This window comes from Grampus griseus (genome assembly GCF_964374135.1).
Source record: "Grampus griseus genome assembly, chromosome: 10".
In the NCBI taxonomy this organism is placed as follows: Eukaryota; Metazoa; Chordata; class Mammalia; order Artiodactyla; family Delphinidae; genus Grampus; species Grampus griseus.
Window position 1 is genome coordinate 30,670,169 of NC_139004.1, and position 17,110 is coordinate 30,687,278.

At 54.7% G+C, this 17,110-nt stretch overlaps 1 protein-coding gene across 1 annotated transcript; it reads left to right on the forward strand.

Moving 5' to 3' along the window:
• The first annotated feature begins 3,718 nt into the window (after window positions 1-3,718).
• On the forward strand, window positions 3,719-16,037 carry AARS2 (alanyl-tRNA synthetase 2, mitochondrial). Its single transcript, XM_082664625.1, has 22 exons — window positions 3,719-3,988; window positions 4,624-4,815; window positions 5,358-5,503; window positions 5,708-5,875; window positions 6,421-6,565; window positions 8,922-9,067; window positions 9,267-9,375; window positions 9,750-9,788; window positions 9,865-9,976; window positions 10,431-10,564; window positions 11,018-11,162; window positions 11,398-11,570; window positions 11,694-11,807; window positions 11,906-12,046; window positions 12,736-12,873; window positions 12,974-13,083; window positions 13,236-13,344; window positions 13,642-13,764; window positions 14,014-14,124; window positions 14,698-14,781; window positions 14,895-15,005; window positions 15,449-16,037. Exons 1-22 carry the CDS (start codon window positions 3,746-3,748, stop codon window positions 15,611-15,613), a joined length of 2,958 nt encoding a protein of 985 aa, XP_082520751.1. The 5' UTR covers window positions 3,719-3,745; the 3' UTR covers window positions 15,614-16,037.
• Window positions 16,038-17,110: the final 1,073 nt, after the last annotated feature.

The following is a 17,110-nucleotide window of genomic DNA, read 5'->3' on the forward strand; positions in this document are numbered from 1 at the left end:
TAGAGGAGAGGCAGCAACAGCACCACCATGGAGCCTGGTAGAAATACAGAATTTCAACCTCACCCCAGACCTACTGAATCAGCGTCTGCATTTTTAACAAGATCCCGGGAGATTCCTATGCATATTAACGTTTGACAAGCGTTGCTTTCACAATAAAGCGTTGCTTTATTTAAGGCAAAGCCATAAATAAATACGTCGGGGGGCTTCCCTGGTGGCACAGTGGTTAAGAACCTGCCTGCCAATTCAGGGGACATCCCTGAAGCCGATCCCTGGTCTGGGAAGATCCCACACACCGTGAGGCAACTAAGCCCGTGTGCCACAACTACTGAGCCCGTGTGCCACAACTACCGAGCCCGTGTGCCACAACTACCGAAACCTGCGCGCCTAGAGCCCGTGCACCACAACAAAGAGTACCCCCCGCTCCCCACAACTAGGGAGAAGCCCACACACAGCAATGAAGACCCAAAGTAGCCAAAAATAAATTTATTAAAAAATTAATAATAGGAGTTTCTCTGGTGGCACAGTGGTTGAGAGTCTGCCTGCCGATGCAGGGGACGCGGGTTTGTGGCCCTGTTCGGGAAGATCCCACATGCCGCAGAGCGGCTGGGCCCGTGAGCCATGGCCGCTGAGCCTGCGTGTCCGGAGCCTGTGCTCCGCAACGGGAGAGGACACAACAGTGAGAGGCCCGCGTACCGCAAAAAAAAAAAATTAATAATAAATACATAAAAATAGGAACACCTCTTGTAGGTTGAACTTTTAACCTAGACCCTAAAAAACAGCCTTTATGATTTACAAGCAGAAGTTCCCACAGCCGAGTTCCTTATGCTTAGCAAGGGTGAAAATCCCCTCGTGTCTCCTCTGACCATCCGTCCAGGATGGAATGCATCACTGACCTCAGGTTCCTGCTCTCAAAGTCAATGGGGAAATCAGGAAGGCCAATTTCCATTCCCAGTGTAAAGGCATTACTTCTTATGAATAATGTGGAAAGAGAAGGCTCTAAGAATGGGCTCCTTGGGCTTGCCAAGATAAGAAAGTCAGACAGCAACATAAGGGCAATTCCAGCCCTAGGGAAGGCAGTACCCAAACCTTGCTGAACAGCTCCCAGGAGACAGACCCCATTTCCATTTTAAACCCCCAAACGAAATTTCTTTTATAATTAAGACATACGAGAACTCCTAAGAGAAGTTCTGAGGTCAGTAACTTCCCACTCTGGTGAGTTGTCTCCATATTCATCTATCTTGGGAAACTGCAGAACTTAAATTTAACTTCCTCATCAGATGACAGTGGCAAATCAGAATAAGCACATCCCAATCCTAGAAGAACCACTTTGCTTCACTGGGGAATATCAAAAAGAAGAGACTGACTCACCAGAGGACACCACAGTCCAAAAAAAAAAAAAATCATTTTTAATGGCAAGGACAAAATAACAAGATGGGGGGGGAAAAAACGTTCTTCAAACAGAAAACAACCCAAAATACCCATTTCTAAAAATCCATGATACGTACTACAACATGGATAAGCCTTGAAAACATTATGCTAAGTGAAAGGAGCCAGTCACACAGGACCATATATTGTATGATTCAATTTATATGAAATGTTCAGAATAGGCAAATCTTTAGAGATAGAAAGTAATTAGTGATTGCCTAGGGCTGGGAGGGATGCGGGAATTGGGGGTTAATAGCTAAAGGGTATGGGGTTTCTTTTGGAGGTGATGAAAATGATCTCAATATTCTAAAAGTTAGATAACAACTCTGTGAATGTACTAAAAGCCATTTGAATTGTGCACTTTAAGTGGGTGAATTGTATGGCATGTGAATCGTATTTCATTAAAGCTGTTTGGAAAAAAAAAATCCATGGCTCCACTCTAGATCCACAATAGTCTAAAAACATGGAGTTCCTACTATAATGCAAAGACTTTCTGGGCAAAATCTGAAGGAGAAAAAAAGGTGACGTCAGTACTGGGTAGAGGACATTACTAGATTTCTCTAGCAAAACACTCCCATCTCAATTTGGGGAAGAATTCCACAGTCTTGTCTCGAGATCATGAATCTCACAGAAATCCCCATCTGGCTTTAGGTTCCTGTTCCAAAAATACTGGAAAAACCAACAGGCAAAACACTTTCAAAACAACACCTTTAATCTACGTGGGCAAAGGAAGAAACAGAGGATCACAGGATAGATGCCATGGGTTCTGTCAGAATACAAAGTCGAGAATTCATCATCACTATAGAAACTCAAGTCCAGAAAAGACTACACATTGTCCAAGGAAACTGTCTTCAAAGTCCCTGAAAAACATAACTCACAAAGAATGGTGGCCAACAGAGCTCAGCTGGATGACTGAAGCCTTAGAGGTGATCACACTGACCTCAGCTCTGCTGCCCCTATTGGGCTTTAACCTTATCAAATTCTCTTCTCTACCTGCTTAATTTCCCACACCAAGAGCAGAGGGTATCAAGAGAAGCCCGTGAAGAATCTGGCTCCACCCACAAATGCTTGTGTTGGCCTCATGGTCACAGCTGTTAGCATGGAGAGTAAGACAGAAAAGGAGGTGGAACAGGTGTCTCTCTTACCCTAAAGCAAAACACACAAAACCCTAGGGCATTGGGAGGCTGAGAGAGAGAGAGAGAGAGATCTCTTCAGCAATCATCCAACAGCTTCGACCTGCCCTGATGGCCTGGAGTCTCTCTAATCCCCAGGCACATTAAAAGACCAAATGTTATTAAGCAATTAATAATGGAACAGATGCTGCTTGGCTTCTGTCTTCGCTAAACTCCTGCTCCAAAGGGCCTGCTTCACTCCCTAAGAACAAAATGGCCATTTCCAATGCCAAGGGCAAAAAGAACCAGGAAGTACACAGCACACTGTCTGACACATAGTAGTTATCAATAAATATTAGTTGAATGACTCTTGAATGAATGCTGATATCACCTCCCTTGGCCATCTCTGCCTTCTTCCCTCAGCCTGGAAACACACACACACACACACACACACACGTATACATACACCACACAGAGTTGAATCCACACCTTTTCACTGCAACTGTATTTGTAACCTTGCAAAATTAATAAACATAACTGTATAAACAACAAGGTCCTACTGTATAGCACAGGGAACTATATTCAGTATCCTGTGATAAACCATAATGGAAAAGAATATGAAAAAGAATGTATACATATGTATAACTGAGTCACTTTGCTGTACAGCAACTATACTTCAATAAAAAATAAAGAAAAATAAAAGTAACATGTAAATGAAAAAATTAAACATAATTATCACTGCTATAATATATATTTCTGGAGAGCAGGGATTTTTGTCAATTTTTTTTTTTTTTTTTTTTTTGGTCTGTGCCCTGTGGCTTTGGGGATCTTAGTTTCCCCACCAGGGATCCAACCCCACCCCAGCAGTGAAAGCTCCACAATCCTAACCACTGGACCACCAGGGAATTCCCTGTCAGTTTTGTTACTAATGGACCTTAAGCGCCTAAAATAATGCCTGGCACACAGTTACCTCTCAATGAATATTTGTTGAATGCCAAATGAATTAAGGGCCTACTGTGTTCCAGGCCGCTTGTGTTGGATGGACTCTGGCAGGCGCCTCCTTCCCAATCACCTCCACGCGGAGGCAGAAGCTGCTTTGACTCCTCCTCTAGCCAGGCGTCGCTGTAGGAAACGCCTGGTCTCCTTCTCAAGTTACCTTCTATCCCGCACTGCCCTTTGACCCCGTGAAGTCATTGCCCCGAGTTAAGATGGCGGTGTCGGTGGCAGCTGCAGCCGGGCGACTTCGGCGGGCCATTCGAAGGACGCCGCAATGGCGGGGCCCCAGCCGTCGGGCGCTCTCATCCGAGGCCCCTCCAACCCAGGCCGCGGCCGTGCGGGACGCCTTCCTGAGCTTCTTTCGGGACCGCCATGGCCACCGCCTGGTGCCGTCCGCTTCCGTGAGGCCCCGCGGCGACCCCAGCTTGCTTTTCGTCAACGCTGGCATGAACCAGGTAGGGACTGAGCCACGCTGATCCGGGCGGAGTTTATGACTTGTTCCTGAGAGAAAGGCGTTGCGGGATTGGGCAAAAGAAGCTAAGGGCGGAGCTCCTAGCTTTCGGGGGAAAGAGGGCTGTGTGTCGTTAGGCTTCGAGATAGGGGCGCAAATTAGGGCTTGGAGAGGGCTCCACCGGGCAACTTCTGAGTTGAGGTTGAGTTTTAGGTCCAGGAATGGCGGGTGTGGAGTCCCGTGGGGGAAGTCTGGCTTCGTTTATTAGTTCTTTAAATAAAGGCAAGTCATTCATTAAAATAGATGTTGAGCACATGCTACGTGCTAGACTGGGTTCTCTAAGCTTTTGACTTTGAGCACCACTTACCCTCTCTAGACTTGCTCTATTTCCAGCCACCAACGCATTCCTCCTTCTTTTACCTTGCTTATTTTACTAGCAGAGTCTCTGTTTCATGATTTATTTACCCCTTGTCTGCCCAGACACACCAGAGATGGGCGCCCCCACGCTCCCAATCTGCCCCCTGGGCTCTCAGGGGCACGGTCAGCCTTCACTCTGAACTACCATCTCTCTCCACACCCTCCACGTTTCCCTTCTGCTGAGGGTCTGGGATATCTCTCTCGCCCTTCACCTGTTTCCAGTTCAAGCCAATCTTCCTGGGCACTGTGGATCCACGAAGCGAGATGGCAGGCTTCCGACGTGTGGCGAACAGCCAGAAATGTGTGAGGGCTGGAGGACGCCACAGCGACCTGGAGGATGTGGGCCGAGACCTTTCCCATCATACCTTCTTTGAGATGCTTGGCAATTGGGCCTTTCGGGGGGTATATTTTAAGGTGAGTCTCCAGGAAGCCCTGGAGTTAGGAAAGGGTCAGTGGTCAGCCAAGAAAGGGGTCAAGGTTAGTCCTGTCTCCGCTCTTAGAGTCTGCTTAGGGAGGGCTTCAGACCAGACACAGAGGCAAAGTGCTAGATGAACACTTGTAATAGGAATGTGTCTCGTTTCCCTGATTGGGTTGTAAACTCCTTGAGGGCCAGGACTATGCCTCCTGCCTAATGGCTGGTCAATAATTATTGTATGAATAAATGGTGAGACAGCAATACTAAAGTGCAGGAGTTAAAAATCATCCCAGGCTAGGGTGGATAGAGGATTTCATGGAGAAGGTGGGACTTGAAAGAATGTAGGATTCAGAAGAGGGAGGAAGCTTTCTATGCAGGAAAAACTCAGAATTAGAAATAGTCATGGCTTGTTCTGGAAACAGCGTGGGAAGTGGAAATGGTTTTGTCTTAAGCTGAGGGCTGAACTCATGTGGCTTGATTGGAACTTCAGTGGGGCCTTCTTCTCACCCATTTTCCTCTTCCCAATGGGTTTGCACTGCAGGAGGAGGCTTGCAGCATGGCCTGGGAACTGCTGACTCAGGTCTATGGGATCCCTGAGGACAGGCTCTGGGTCTCCTACTTTGGTGGTGACCCCAAGGCTGGGCTGGGCCCGGACCTGGAGAGCAGGGACATCTGGCTTAAGTTAGGGTGAGTCCACCCCCACTTATGTCCACTCCTGGAGCACAAGAGGACTGGAAAATAGAGACTACCAGAGAGTCTCGGCATATCCTGGGATACTGTAGGGTCAGCCCTGTTCCTCCTCCTGCTGAGCGTAATGGAAGGGTTCTCCTGGCAGAGGGGGTCCCAGGTTCTGCCTTTGTCTCCCCACCACCCATCTGGCTTCCTTCCCAGGGTGCCTGCCAGCCGCATGCTCTCCTTTGGACCACAGGAGAACTTCTGGGAGATGGGGGATACTGGCCCTTGTGGGCCCTGTACTGAGATCCACTATGACCTGGCTGGTGGGGTGGGAGCCCCCCAGCTGGTGGAGCTTTGGAATCTGGTCTTCATGCAGCACAACAGGTAATGGGGTGCGAGAGCAGGAGGGAATTCCCTGACTGGAAGTGAAAAAGGCGGCAGTCAGGACACTTTCATCCATTTTTTGTAAAAACAAACACTTAAACGGCATTTACAGTGTGCCAGGCATATTTCTAAACACTTTTCAGATCCTCGTCTTTGCCCATAACAGTTGAAACTAGTCACTGCTGCTCTCCAGACTCTGCTCTCTTATATGATGGAGTTGAACTTGATGATCTCTTAAGATTTTCTACCAGCCTTGACATGTCTCTTTCTAAAGCAAAGAATTGTGTCCCAGAAAGGGGAGGCCTGGGTCCAGGCAAGGGCCCAAGCAGAGGGTGAAGGTGGAGATCACTCTTAATGAGAAAGGACGGGACCCAAAGCCATCGTCGTCTGCTTTTGGGGGTGGGGGTGGGGGAATGATACTGCCCTCTGGTTCCTCCCATTGTCAGCCCCCCAGGACCCTCCCCCATCCCTTTATGCCACTTGAGCGTCTGCCTCATACCTGTAATCCTGTGGGGGGCCTCACCTTGCATACCCTTCCTGGCCAGAGAGAAAGATGGAAGCCTGCAGCCCCTGCCCCAGCGGCACGTGGACACGGGAATGGGCCTGGAAAGGCTGCTGGCCGTGTTGCAAGGCAGACGCTCCACCTACGACACCGACCTCTTTTCCCCACTGCTCAATGCCATACACCAGGTGAGCCCACTTCTTCCCTTCTAGAAGCCCCTCTGACCTGCTCTCACCAGTGCTCACTGCCATTGCTTTCCATCTTTGTTGAGAACTCAGAATATTTTCTTGCCTGTGGGGACGGTGACCAGCCAAGGATACAAAGGTGTCAGACTTGAGGCTCCGATTCATATTTACTACCTGATGTTCCTCCTAACTCCTTCCTTCCTTCATTTGTTCAAAAAATATGTGTTGAGTGCCTACTTTGTGTGAAATCTTTGTGCTTGGTTCAGGAGATACAGCAGTAAAAAGAAAAGAGATCATGGAGATTACATTCTAGCCTAAGAAATAGGTAATAAATAAATGCATTAAAGAACAAGATAGGGCTTCCCTGGTGGCGCAGTGGTTGAGAGTCCGTCTGCCGATGCAGGGGACACGGGTTCGTGCCCCGGTTTGGAAAGATCCCACATGCCACGGAGCAGGTAGGCCCGTGAGCCATGGCCGCTGAGCCTGCACGTCCGGAGCCTGTGCTCCGCAACAGGAGAGGCCCGCGTACCGCAAAAAAAAAAAAAAAAAAAAAGAACAAGATAGCAGTTTACAGATTGTGAATAGGCAGTACACCTGGGTGATAGTAATTGGCAGGGGACGGCGGTAGAGAAGAATCTTAGATGACATGTTTGGGGAAGGCTCACCAAGGAGATATCTCTGAGCTGAAACCTGAAAGAATCAGCCACAGGAAACTCATTCCAGGCAGAGGCAACAGCAAATACCAAGGCCCTAGTGCAGGAAAGGAACAAAAAGTGGCCAGCCAGCTAAAGTAGAATCACGTGGGATACAGTTGGAGTGTGTGTGGGTTCGCTCTTGCTGTATAATAAACCACCTAACATTTTGTGGCTGAAAGCAACAACCATTTATATAGCATACGAGACTGTGGACAAGCAATGTAGGCTGGGCTCAGCTGGGTCCCTCTTGGTCCTGTATGAGCTCACTCATGCATCTGTGGTCAGCTGCTAGGCAGCTCTACTTCTGGGAGTTGGCTGGCTGTCAGTTTAGGGCTGTGGCGATGACCGGGTTGTATGTTTATCATCCAGCAGGGTAGCTCGGGCCTGTTCGCATGACAGCTTGGCAAGGTTCCAAGAAGGAGAGTGGAAGCACATGAGGCCTCTTGAGGCCTGGGCTCAGAACAGTGTCATTTCCACCACATTCTGTTGGCCAAAGCAAGTCACAAGTCTAGCCCAGATCCAAGGGATGGAGAAATAAATTCTATTCCTTGATAGGAAGCACCTGTAAAGTCACGCTGCAAAGTGGCATGCACACAGGAAAGGGAAGGACTGTGGCCAATTTTGCAAACAGTCTACCACAGAGAGGAAGGCAGGAGTCAGATCTTGTGGGGCCTTGAAGTCCAAAGTGAGTCTTTTATTCTAAATGTGGTGAGATGGGCTCCAAGGCAGGAGGGGCACGATCTGACTGACACTTTTAAAAGGCCACTCCTGTTGCCGTGTGAAGGATAGGCTGGAAGGAGACCAGAGCAGAAGCTGAGAAACCAATTGGGAGCCTATTTCATAGTTGAGGAAAGATAATAGGGTATGGCTTAGGTTGGTAGCAGTGGAAGTGGAGAAAAGTAGGTTGATTTGAGAGATCTCATGGAGGTAGACACAAAAGGCCCCACTGATGGATTGGATGGGGAGAGGAAAGAAAGTCAAGCCTGGCTCCTGAGTTTTTGACTTGAGTAATGTGGTGAATGGCAGGACTGTTTATTGAGAGGGGGAAGCTTGGGGAAGAGACAGGTTTGGAGCTGGATGAACCAAGCACTCTGCTTTGGGGCACAGCTTAATGTATTCACAGCTCACACACTCCTTCCCTGCGCCCATAGAGGCTGTAGAGGCAGGTGTGGGGAATGAAGAGCACCCGGGTGGGACAGTCCTGGTTCAAATCTCAGATCTGCTCTTGAATTGTGTGCCCTTGTAGAACTTAGCTCCTCTGAGTCTCACTTTCCTCTTTTTTTGTTTGTTTTTATTTTTTTCCACTTTTTTTTGGTCTAGTCTTTGTTTTGTTTTGTTTTTCTTCTCCACTTTCCACTTTCCACTTTAACACCTCCCAGAACAGGAAGTTTTAGGGATTAGACACCATATCATTCAAGTACCCACCCGGTTCTGATAATAGAAATTCAGTAAATGATCACAGCTGTGCTCCTTGTCTGTGCTGAATGTGGGCCCCAGGAGGCAGGGACTGGCTCTCTTTCACCTTTGAAGCTTCTCTGGCCCAGGCCATTCCAGATGCGGTCAGCTTTAGGGGTGAGGGCAGATGCTCCAGGAGTGATGGAGAGTGTCCCTCCTGGGCCAGGGCAGGCAGGGCCGGCAGCCATGTCTCCTCTCCTGCTTCCCAGGGTTGCGGGGCACCCCCTTACTCGGGCCGGGTCGGGGCAGCAGACGAGGGGCACACAGACACAGCGTACCGTGTGGTGGCTGACCACATCCGCACACTCAGCATCTGCATCGCCGATGGCGTCTCTCCTGGGATGTCTGGTGCACCGTGAGTCTGGAAGGGCTACAGCAGGGGCAGGGGCTGCTGGGGGTTGCAGGGGAGAGGAGGGAGGAGATGGAGAGGTGGGTCGGGTTGAGATGGCAGGAGGAGGGGGAAGCGAGCACACACTCTGGACCTTGCCCTCCCCTCTCCCCTCCCTGCTGACCAGGGGCTGCTGGGGGCTCATCTGGGCTCTGAATCCTTCTAGGCTGGTACTTCGTCGGCTCCTCCGTCGAGCCGTGCGGTTCTCTACAGAGTTGTTGCGGGCACCACCTGGCTTCCTGGGCAGCCTGGTGCCTGTAGTGGTGGAGACACTGGTAAGGGCAGAGCTTCCTCACTTCCCTGGGCCTCCCTGGGGTCTCAGGGAGCCTGTCGCTGAGCCCATACAGTGCCCCGGCCTGGGTTCCCCACCCTAAATGTCCAGCCCAGCGTCCTGTCAGTGGGCTTACAAACAGCAGGGAGCCTTCAGGAGGCCTTCCGGCCCAGGCTGCTGAGCCTTTGACCTCGGGACCCCCTTCTGCCCGTATCAGTGCCCCTCCCTCCAGAGAAACTGGTTCCCCATTTGGATCCCTCCCCCGTCCATCAGCCTCTCTGAGTCTCCACGGCAGGTGTCCCCAGGGAGGCCCAGGGTGGAGGTGCAGAGTGGGCTGGTTGCTTCTGACACCTCCTCAGCCCTGTCTGCCGCCCCCAGGGAGGTGCTTATCCAGAACTGCAGAGGAACTCAGCCCAGGTACTGGATTTGGATGGGGGACGGAGGGGCTCCCTCTCAGGAGACCCAGCTCCAGCCCTGCCCTGCCCCCATTCAGATAGCCAGCCTGGTGTCAGAGGATGAGGCGGCCTTCCTGGCCTCCCTGCAGCAGGGTCGGCGGATCATCGAGCGGACCGTGAGGCGCCTGGGGCCTTCCGATGTGTTCCCTGGTGAGCAGGGCACCTGGCCGAGGTGTGAGGGACCCACTTAGGCAAGCCAGGCCCAGGCCTCACATCCCGCCTCCTCCCCCATGTCCCTCTCCCCGTACTCTCTCTCCAGCACCTCCCTGCTTCTCCTCACTTACGTGCTGCCCAGCTGGCCCTGCCTCTGGTCTCTGCTTTCCAAGGCTGGCTTCATGCCGAGAATGAGCTTCTCACCTCCTTTGAAATCACATATGCCAAGGGAGGGCCCTGGGCTACCCCCAGCTCTGGCTTTGGGGCCTGAAGGTGACCCCTCTCCCGGGCCTCCCCGGTGTGGGGAGGGGGCACTTGTGCTTGGCACCCAGTGGCTTCTGTGTGGTCAGAAAAGCCCTGGCCCTTACTACTCCCTCACTTCTTCTCCCTCCCTCCATCCTGCCCCTCCTCCCTCAACACCCATTCCGTCCCTCGTCTTCCTTTCTCATAGCTGAAGTGGCCTGGTCCTTGTCACTGTCTGGGAACCTGGGGCTCCCCCTGGACCTGGTGAAACTGATGCTGGAGGAGAAAGGGGTGCAGCTGGACTCTGCTGGACTGGAGCGGCTGGCTCAGGAGGAGGCCCAGGTACAGGCTGGGGCACTCCCACACAGGGCTCTGCTGGGACACGTTGGCCCCTTCCCCAGCCCTGAGTTCTTGTGGGAGGAGCTGCAGCTATTGAGGGAAACAGGAGTCTGAGGTAGGGTCTGTCCCCTCACTCAGGCCCCGCCCACAGTCCATGGAGGGGAACACTAGTTCAGTGGGCCACACAGAGTAGCAGAAGGGGAGAGGTCAGCACAAGGTCCTAGAGAGGGGCCGTCGGGGGCAGCAGTGGGTGAGGGAGGCCTGGTCCTGAGACCCCCACACGAGGGTGGTTCACGAGCCAGCCCAGGGTCTCTAGCAGCCAGCCCAGCCTGAGGGCTTATTCCAGAGGGGGTGTAGTGTTCACACAACTGTGTGGCAGGGACAGGGCTCTCCGGAGACTCAAGTCCCATTGCACTCTCCGTGCACCCCTTCCGTGCACACACGCCTGTCCCGCAGCACCGGGCACAGCAGGCCGAGCCAGTTCAGGAGCAGGGACTGCGGCTGGACGTCCACGCGCTGGGGGCGCTACAGCGCCAAGGGGTGCCCCCAACCGATGACAGCCCCAAGTACAACTACTCCCTGCGACCCAGTGGCGGTTATGGTGAGAGCCTAGACTGAGGTGGGTGGCCACGGGCTTGCCTGACCGTGATTGGGAAGGACATCAGAGACCAGCTACCAGGCCTGTGCCTTCCCCGGGGTAGCCACCGGGGTTCTCTGGGGGCCCCAGCTGGAAGTCCCCCCCCAGCCCTGTGCCTGTTGACTTCAAGGAAGGCACAGACCCACCTCCTGCATCCCAAGCCCTGCCTAACTCTGATAACCATTCTTGGCCCTGGCAGAGTTCGGCACCTGTGAGGCCCAGGTGCTCCAGCTGTATACAGAGGATGGAACAGCCGTGGCCTCCGTGGGGGAAGGCCAGCGCTGTGGCCTCCTCCTGGACAAAACCAACTTCTACGCCGAACAGGGAGGTCAGGCTTCCGACCGAGGCTATCTGGTGCGGGTGGGACTGCAGGTGAGCCCCCCCAGCCCCCGCTCACACACAAAGCCTCCTGCAGGAGGCAGACCTGAGCCAGAAGGGAACCAAGGGGAGGGAGAGGCTGCAAGCACTCAGTGCCTTGGCCCTGCCCTCCCCCAGGACGTGCTATTCCCAGTGGCTCGGGCGCAGGTCTGCGGAGGCTTCATCCTGCATGAGGTGGCAGCCCCTGAGTGCCTAAAGGTGGGGGACCAGGTACAGCTGCACGTGGATGAGGTGAGGACCCCACCCCTGCTGTTCGTGACGTCCTGCAGCCCCTTTTCTCTCCCCATCCCCACCTACACCCAGGACCCTGGGTGACAAAAGTGTTTCAGGCCTGGCGTCTGAGCTGCATGGAGAAGCACACAGCCGTCCACCTACTAAACTGGGCGCTGCGGCAGGCCCTGGGCCCTGGCACAGAGCAGCGAGGGTCCCATCTCAATCCTGAGTGGCTGCGCTTCGACGTGGCCACGCAGGTGAGCAGGGCACAGAGGGGCAGCCTTCAAGTGAGGCGACGGGCTTAGAGGGAGTCTGATAGTGTGGGAGTTTGGCCAGTAAGAGGGCCTGGGCTGCCCCTCGTTCAGTCACTGGAGGGCGTTGGGCGGGGGGCTTCCCATCAGGCTCCTCCTGCACCAGTGAGGGTTAGGCTAGCCAGTGTGTGGAGACATCCCTTCACCTCCAGCCACCCAGCTTCCTTGTCCCTGCTGTCACCCAGGCCATTCTTGCTCAGGCTGAGCTGCCCTCTCCCTTTACTGCCATCCTGTCTCCTTGTACCTCTGGCTCAAATCCTCTGGGAAGTGCTCACTGACTAAATCTCGTTCCACCTGATTACTCCTTGCTCCTGCGTCTCCCCCATCCTGTATTTCTCTTCCACTGGCTGACCCTTGTTGTAAGCTCCCTGAGTCCAGGGCCTCCATTTTGTGTCTCTCCATCAACTTTCAGTGCCTAGTGAAAGGCCTGCAGCTTCCGATAGGCCCAACCCCCAGGTAGCTTTCTAAAGAAAAGAATTGTCACCTCTACAAATGTGTATTGAGCACGTTATGTACTAACCCCTGTTCTAGAACCTGGGGGTAGTTCAGTGAACGCTGACTGCTTCTTCATGCATCACTCCCAGGCATGGGGCTGACTGCCTGTTGGTCTGTCTGTTTCCCCCCAACGCCCCCAGGCCCCATTGACCCCAGAGCAGCTCCGGGCAGTGGAGGGCACTGTGCAGAAGGCCGTGGGGCAGGATGAGGCCGTGTACATGGAGGAGGTGGCCCTGGCACGCACTGCCCATGTCCCCGGCCTGCGCTCTCTGGATGAGGTGTGCCGGGGGAGCCCACGGGGTGGAGGTTGCCTGCCCGCCCCCCCCACCCTCCCCTCCCCTCAGGTCCCTTAACAGACCTGTGCCCTCTCACTGTCAGGTATACCCAGACCCTGTGCGGGTGGTGTCTGTGGGTGTGCCTGTGGCCCAGGCGCTGAACCCAGCCTCCCAGGCCGCACTGCAGACTTCTGTGGAGCTGTGCTGTGGGACGTGAGTCACTCCTCTCTGCCTGCTCTGGCCTGGGGCCCTGGACCTCCTCCCTTCCCTGGTCTTTGGAGCCACCAGCCCCTGGTTTGGAGCTCAGGCTGCTCTTTTCTCTCCCGTCGTCACCACGGCTTCCTCCTCCCTCCCTCTGCCCACAGGCACCTGCTACGCACAGGGGCTATAGGGGACCTGGTCATCATCGGGGAGCGCCAGCTCGCCAAGGGCACCACCCGCCTGCTGGCCATCACTGGGGAGCAGGCCCAGCAGGTCAGCACGCCAGCAGAGCCTGGGAGGCTTCTGGGTGTGGATGGAGGTCAGAGAACACACAGCAGATGCTCTCAGGCCGGGGGATGCCCAGCAGCAGAACCAGTGTTCATACCTGAGCACCAGGATGGCCCTACCAGCTGCTGGCAGCTGGCATCTGTTGTGATTATTTGGTACCTTGATGGGTCCTGATTGTTCAGTGTTTCTAACTTGGTCCTGCCCAGCAACGGGTTGAGAGTGCCTGTCTTGGAGAGGGAAGGTAAGCCAAGCAGTCCTGACCATCCGGTTCCCTCCCTGCAGGCCCGAGAGGTGGGCGAGAGCCTGGCCCAGGAGGTAGAAGCAGCCGCAGCGCGGCTGAGTCAGGGCAGCCGGGATGTGGTGGAGGCTCAGCGGCTGTCCAAGGAGATGGGACGACTCATTGATGTGAGGGCCACCCCCAGCATGGAGCTGTCCCCTCCCTCTCCTGGCCATGTTCCCTTCCCCGTGGATTCCTGGACCCTGCCCGTCTCTCCCCAGCATTCCTGTTAGACTTCAGCTGGCCCAGATACTTGTCGGTTGTCTGCAGGGTGGGATGTGGTGGGTGTGGTCTCTTCCCTGGCCTTGCTGGTGGTCCCTGCCTCAGAGACCGTGGCTCAGGGAGGGCAGGGATTGTTGTACCGCTTCTGACCATAGGCCGTGGACACTGCCGTGATGCCCCAGTGGCAGCGGCGGGAGCTTCAGGCCACACTGAAGGCGCTACGGCGGCGTGCCAACACTGCCGTCCGGAAACTGGAAATGGGGCAGGTAAGAGGAGGTCCATCTGCACCCAGGGGGGCAGATGCCAGGCACACCCAGCAAGGGTCAGAGATGCTCTAGCACGCACGCTGAGAAGCCTCAAAGCCTGGCAGGGGGGTGGGGGGGTGGCAGCTCCCCCCTCTCCTGCCAGCTGAGTGCCATCGTCAGGCCATTTCCCCACTTTGCTCTCTGCCAAACTGGGCCTCTCCCCCGACTCCCAGGTCTGGCTCAGACTCTCCCTCCAGGAAGCTGACTTGATGGCGCCACTCAGCCCTAACTGCTCCTTGACCGTGGATCCTCCCCCCTCCGCCCCCTCTCACCCATCTGTGCTCCAGCCTTAGTCCTTTCACCTTCAGCGGCCTATTTGTAGGGGCCTGGAGCTATGATGAAAGGGAGGAGGTGAAGGGGGAGAGGAAGGACACAGCGGGGACCCAAAAGAAGGAGGCCATTCTAGGCAGAACCCCTGCACCCTTGCTGGGGGAAGGGGGCCGTGAGAGGGGATTTCTGGACTGGGGCTCAGTTCAGAACTGGGGGCTGATTGCCTTCCAGCCCGACCCCCGTGCTGTCCTTCCTGCCTCACAGGCTGCACAGAAAACCCAGGAGCTGCTACAGCAGCACTCGGAGGGGCCCCTGATTGTGGACACAGTTTACGCTGAGTCCCTCTCAGTAAGTGTTGCGATTGGGGATGGCCCCAGGGTCTGGGGAGGGGAAAGTCCTGGCAGGGAGGAAGCTGGGAGTGCGGGGAGCTGTGAGGTCGCCATCTCCCCTCCCTTGTGCAGGTGCTGGTGAAGGTGGTCCGGCAGCTGTGTAAGCAGGCGCCCAGCACGTCTGTGCTGCTACTCAGCCCCCAGCCTCTGGGGCAGGTGCTGTGTGCCTGTCAGGTGGCCCAGGTAACGAAAGAGGGAGGGCAGCTTCCACCCCACCCGTCTCCTGGTCCAGCTCTCTGATTCCACACCTTTTATTCCTCCCACACGAGGGAGCCACAGCTGGGTAGAGGCCATCTCTGCAGATACCCCAGGGTGGGGATAGGACCACCTCCTTCTCCCTAACCCACCCCCTCCCCCACCCCACCCACGAAGGCACCAAACGACTCCTTAATTCCCACCACGCCGCCTCCAGGCTGCACATTTCTTGCGAACAGGTAGCAGCCATTCATCAGCCTCCACTCATTCCCAGCCCGTCCCTCTCCTGTCTCCTCGCCTGATTACCCCCACCATGTGTCCGGCTCGGGAGAGGGTTCTCAGCGCCATGACTCCACTCTCAAAGGTACATTGAGTGGATGGTGGCAGGGAGGGCTGCTCTGCATCACTGCCCCTTCTGTTTCTGTCCCCAGAGTGCCACGCCAGCCTTCACCGCAGAGGCCTGGGCGCTGGCTGTGTGCAGCCACATGGGGGGCAAGGCCTGGGGCTCTCGAGCGGTGGCCCAGGGCACCGGAAGCACTGCTGACCTGGACGCTGCCCTCAGTACAGCCCGAGCCTATGCCCTCAACAAGCTCTGATCCAGGCTCACTCAGGGACTCACAGAGACTAAAGAGACAACAGACAGGCCAGTGCCTGGAGCCCTGAAGGAGCGAGCAGAACCTCCCCGGAAGGTAAACAGAGGACTAGAGCCTGGAGGCCAAGCAGCTGAGCCGAGGAGGACCGCCCTGGGCTGGGCTCTGAGTGGACACAAGAAGATGTGGGCTGGGGGAGGCAGAAGTGGGCCTGGCAAAAGGCCCTGCTAGTGAAGTGAAGACATGGCTGCCCCGTCTGTGATTGTTCATTAAAAAGTATTTCACAGCGGATAGGAAGCTCCAGAAGGTTCTTTTGCCTAAAAAAGAGCAGGCTTTCTCCTCCCAGCAGCCTGGAATGGGTGCCCCATGACTAGTCTGACCCCTCACGCTGGGCTGAAAGGCCACCCTGCATCCAGATCAGAGCTCTCCTCGTCGCCACGAGTGCTTGAACAGGCCCTGTGTGCCAGCCTGTTCCGAGCGCCCACCAAGGCCTCCCTGGCCACCAAGATCCATTCACTGTCACATAAAAGTCATGAGAGCCAGGTACATCCTCTCTGGTGTCACTTATTCCATTAACAACAACTTCTCATTTTCATGAAGTCTCTGGTGATTTGTTGATAAAGTGAGCTAACAGGTACTGGTCAGTTGCTGAGAATGTGGCAAGAACCAACCAGACTTCCTGCCCGTGTGGAGTTTGCTTCCAGTGGGGAAACAGCAACGAAGAGAAAGAAGAGGGTGTCAGACGGGGCTGAGGTCTGCAGAGAGAGCGGAACCGGGGTGTGGAAGGGTGGGGGTGGCATCCGGGGGAGGGTGTGAGCCACGTGGACCTCCAGGGGAAGAGCCAGCGCAGGTGCCTGAGTGGGTAGTGAACAGGCAGGTGGCAGGCCTTGGGGCCAGAAGGGAGCGCAGCCAGAGCAAGCCTACTCTTAGAACAGGTTGCACAGCACCTGCCCCGAGCCTGAGCTGAAGCTGAAGCTGAAATTGCGGCTCAGAGCAGGAGGAAGCCGGGATGGAGCGCAGCCCTCCCCCCCTACCAAAATGAGTCCACCCAGGACCAAGCCAGACACGGGGGCTCCACGTCTGTTCACAGACCTCTGTCGCTGGATGAAAGAAGGGACCTCAGGGGACCCATCTCCAAGTCAGAGGCTCCCTGGCTGCGAAGTTCTGTGGCCATTTAGTCAAAATTATTAGAGCAGAGCAGGCCCTCCTGACAACATTTCCTGCATGATTTCTTATTCTAAGTGAGGCACCAGTGATTCGTTGGTAAATCACTGATGAGGGCTTGAAAGGAATCTGAATTCTTGGACCCTGGCTGCTTGCAGCCCTGAGGAGTTGCAAAGCTTTCCCTTGGTATTGTGGCAACTGCAGCAGTGGCCACTGTTCAGTGGTGCTCAGCAAAGACCTGTCTCTTTACATGTGGACACCAAGGTGAGGAGTTGGAGGTATGCATTTTATTAATGAGTTAACTTCTAAGGTGCTAACCTGTCCAGGGTAACCAACTAG

Bases quoted from the DNA above. Each gene is read 5' to 3' on its own strand.
- AARS2 (XM_082664625.1), top strand. From the start codon at position 3,746: ATGGCGGTGTCGGTGGCAGCTGCAGCCGGGCGACTTCGGCGGGCCATT. The intron at 6,566-8,921 runs GTGAGCCCACTT...CCTGCTTCCCAG, and splicing joins TGCTCAATGCCATACACCAG to GGTTGCGGGGCACCCCCTTA. The intron at 13,345-13,641 runs GTCAGCACGCCA...CCCTCCCTGCAG, and splicing joins CTGGGGAGCAGGCCCAGCAG to GCCCGAGAGGTGGGCGAGAG.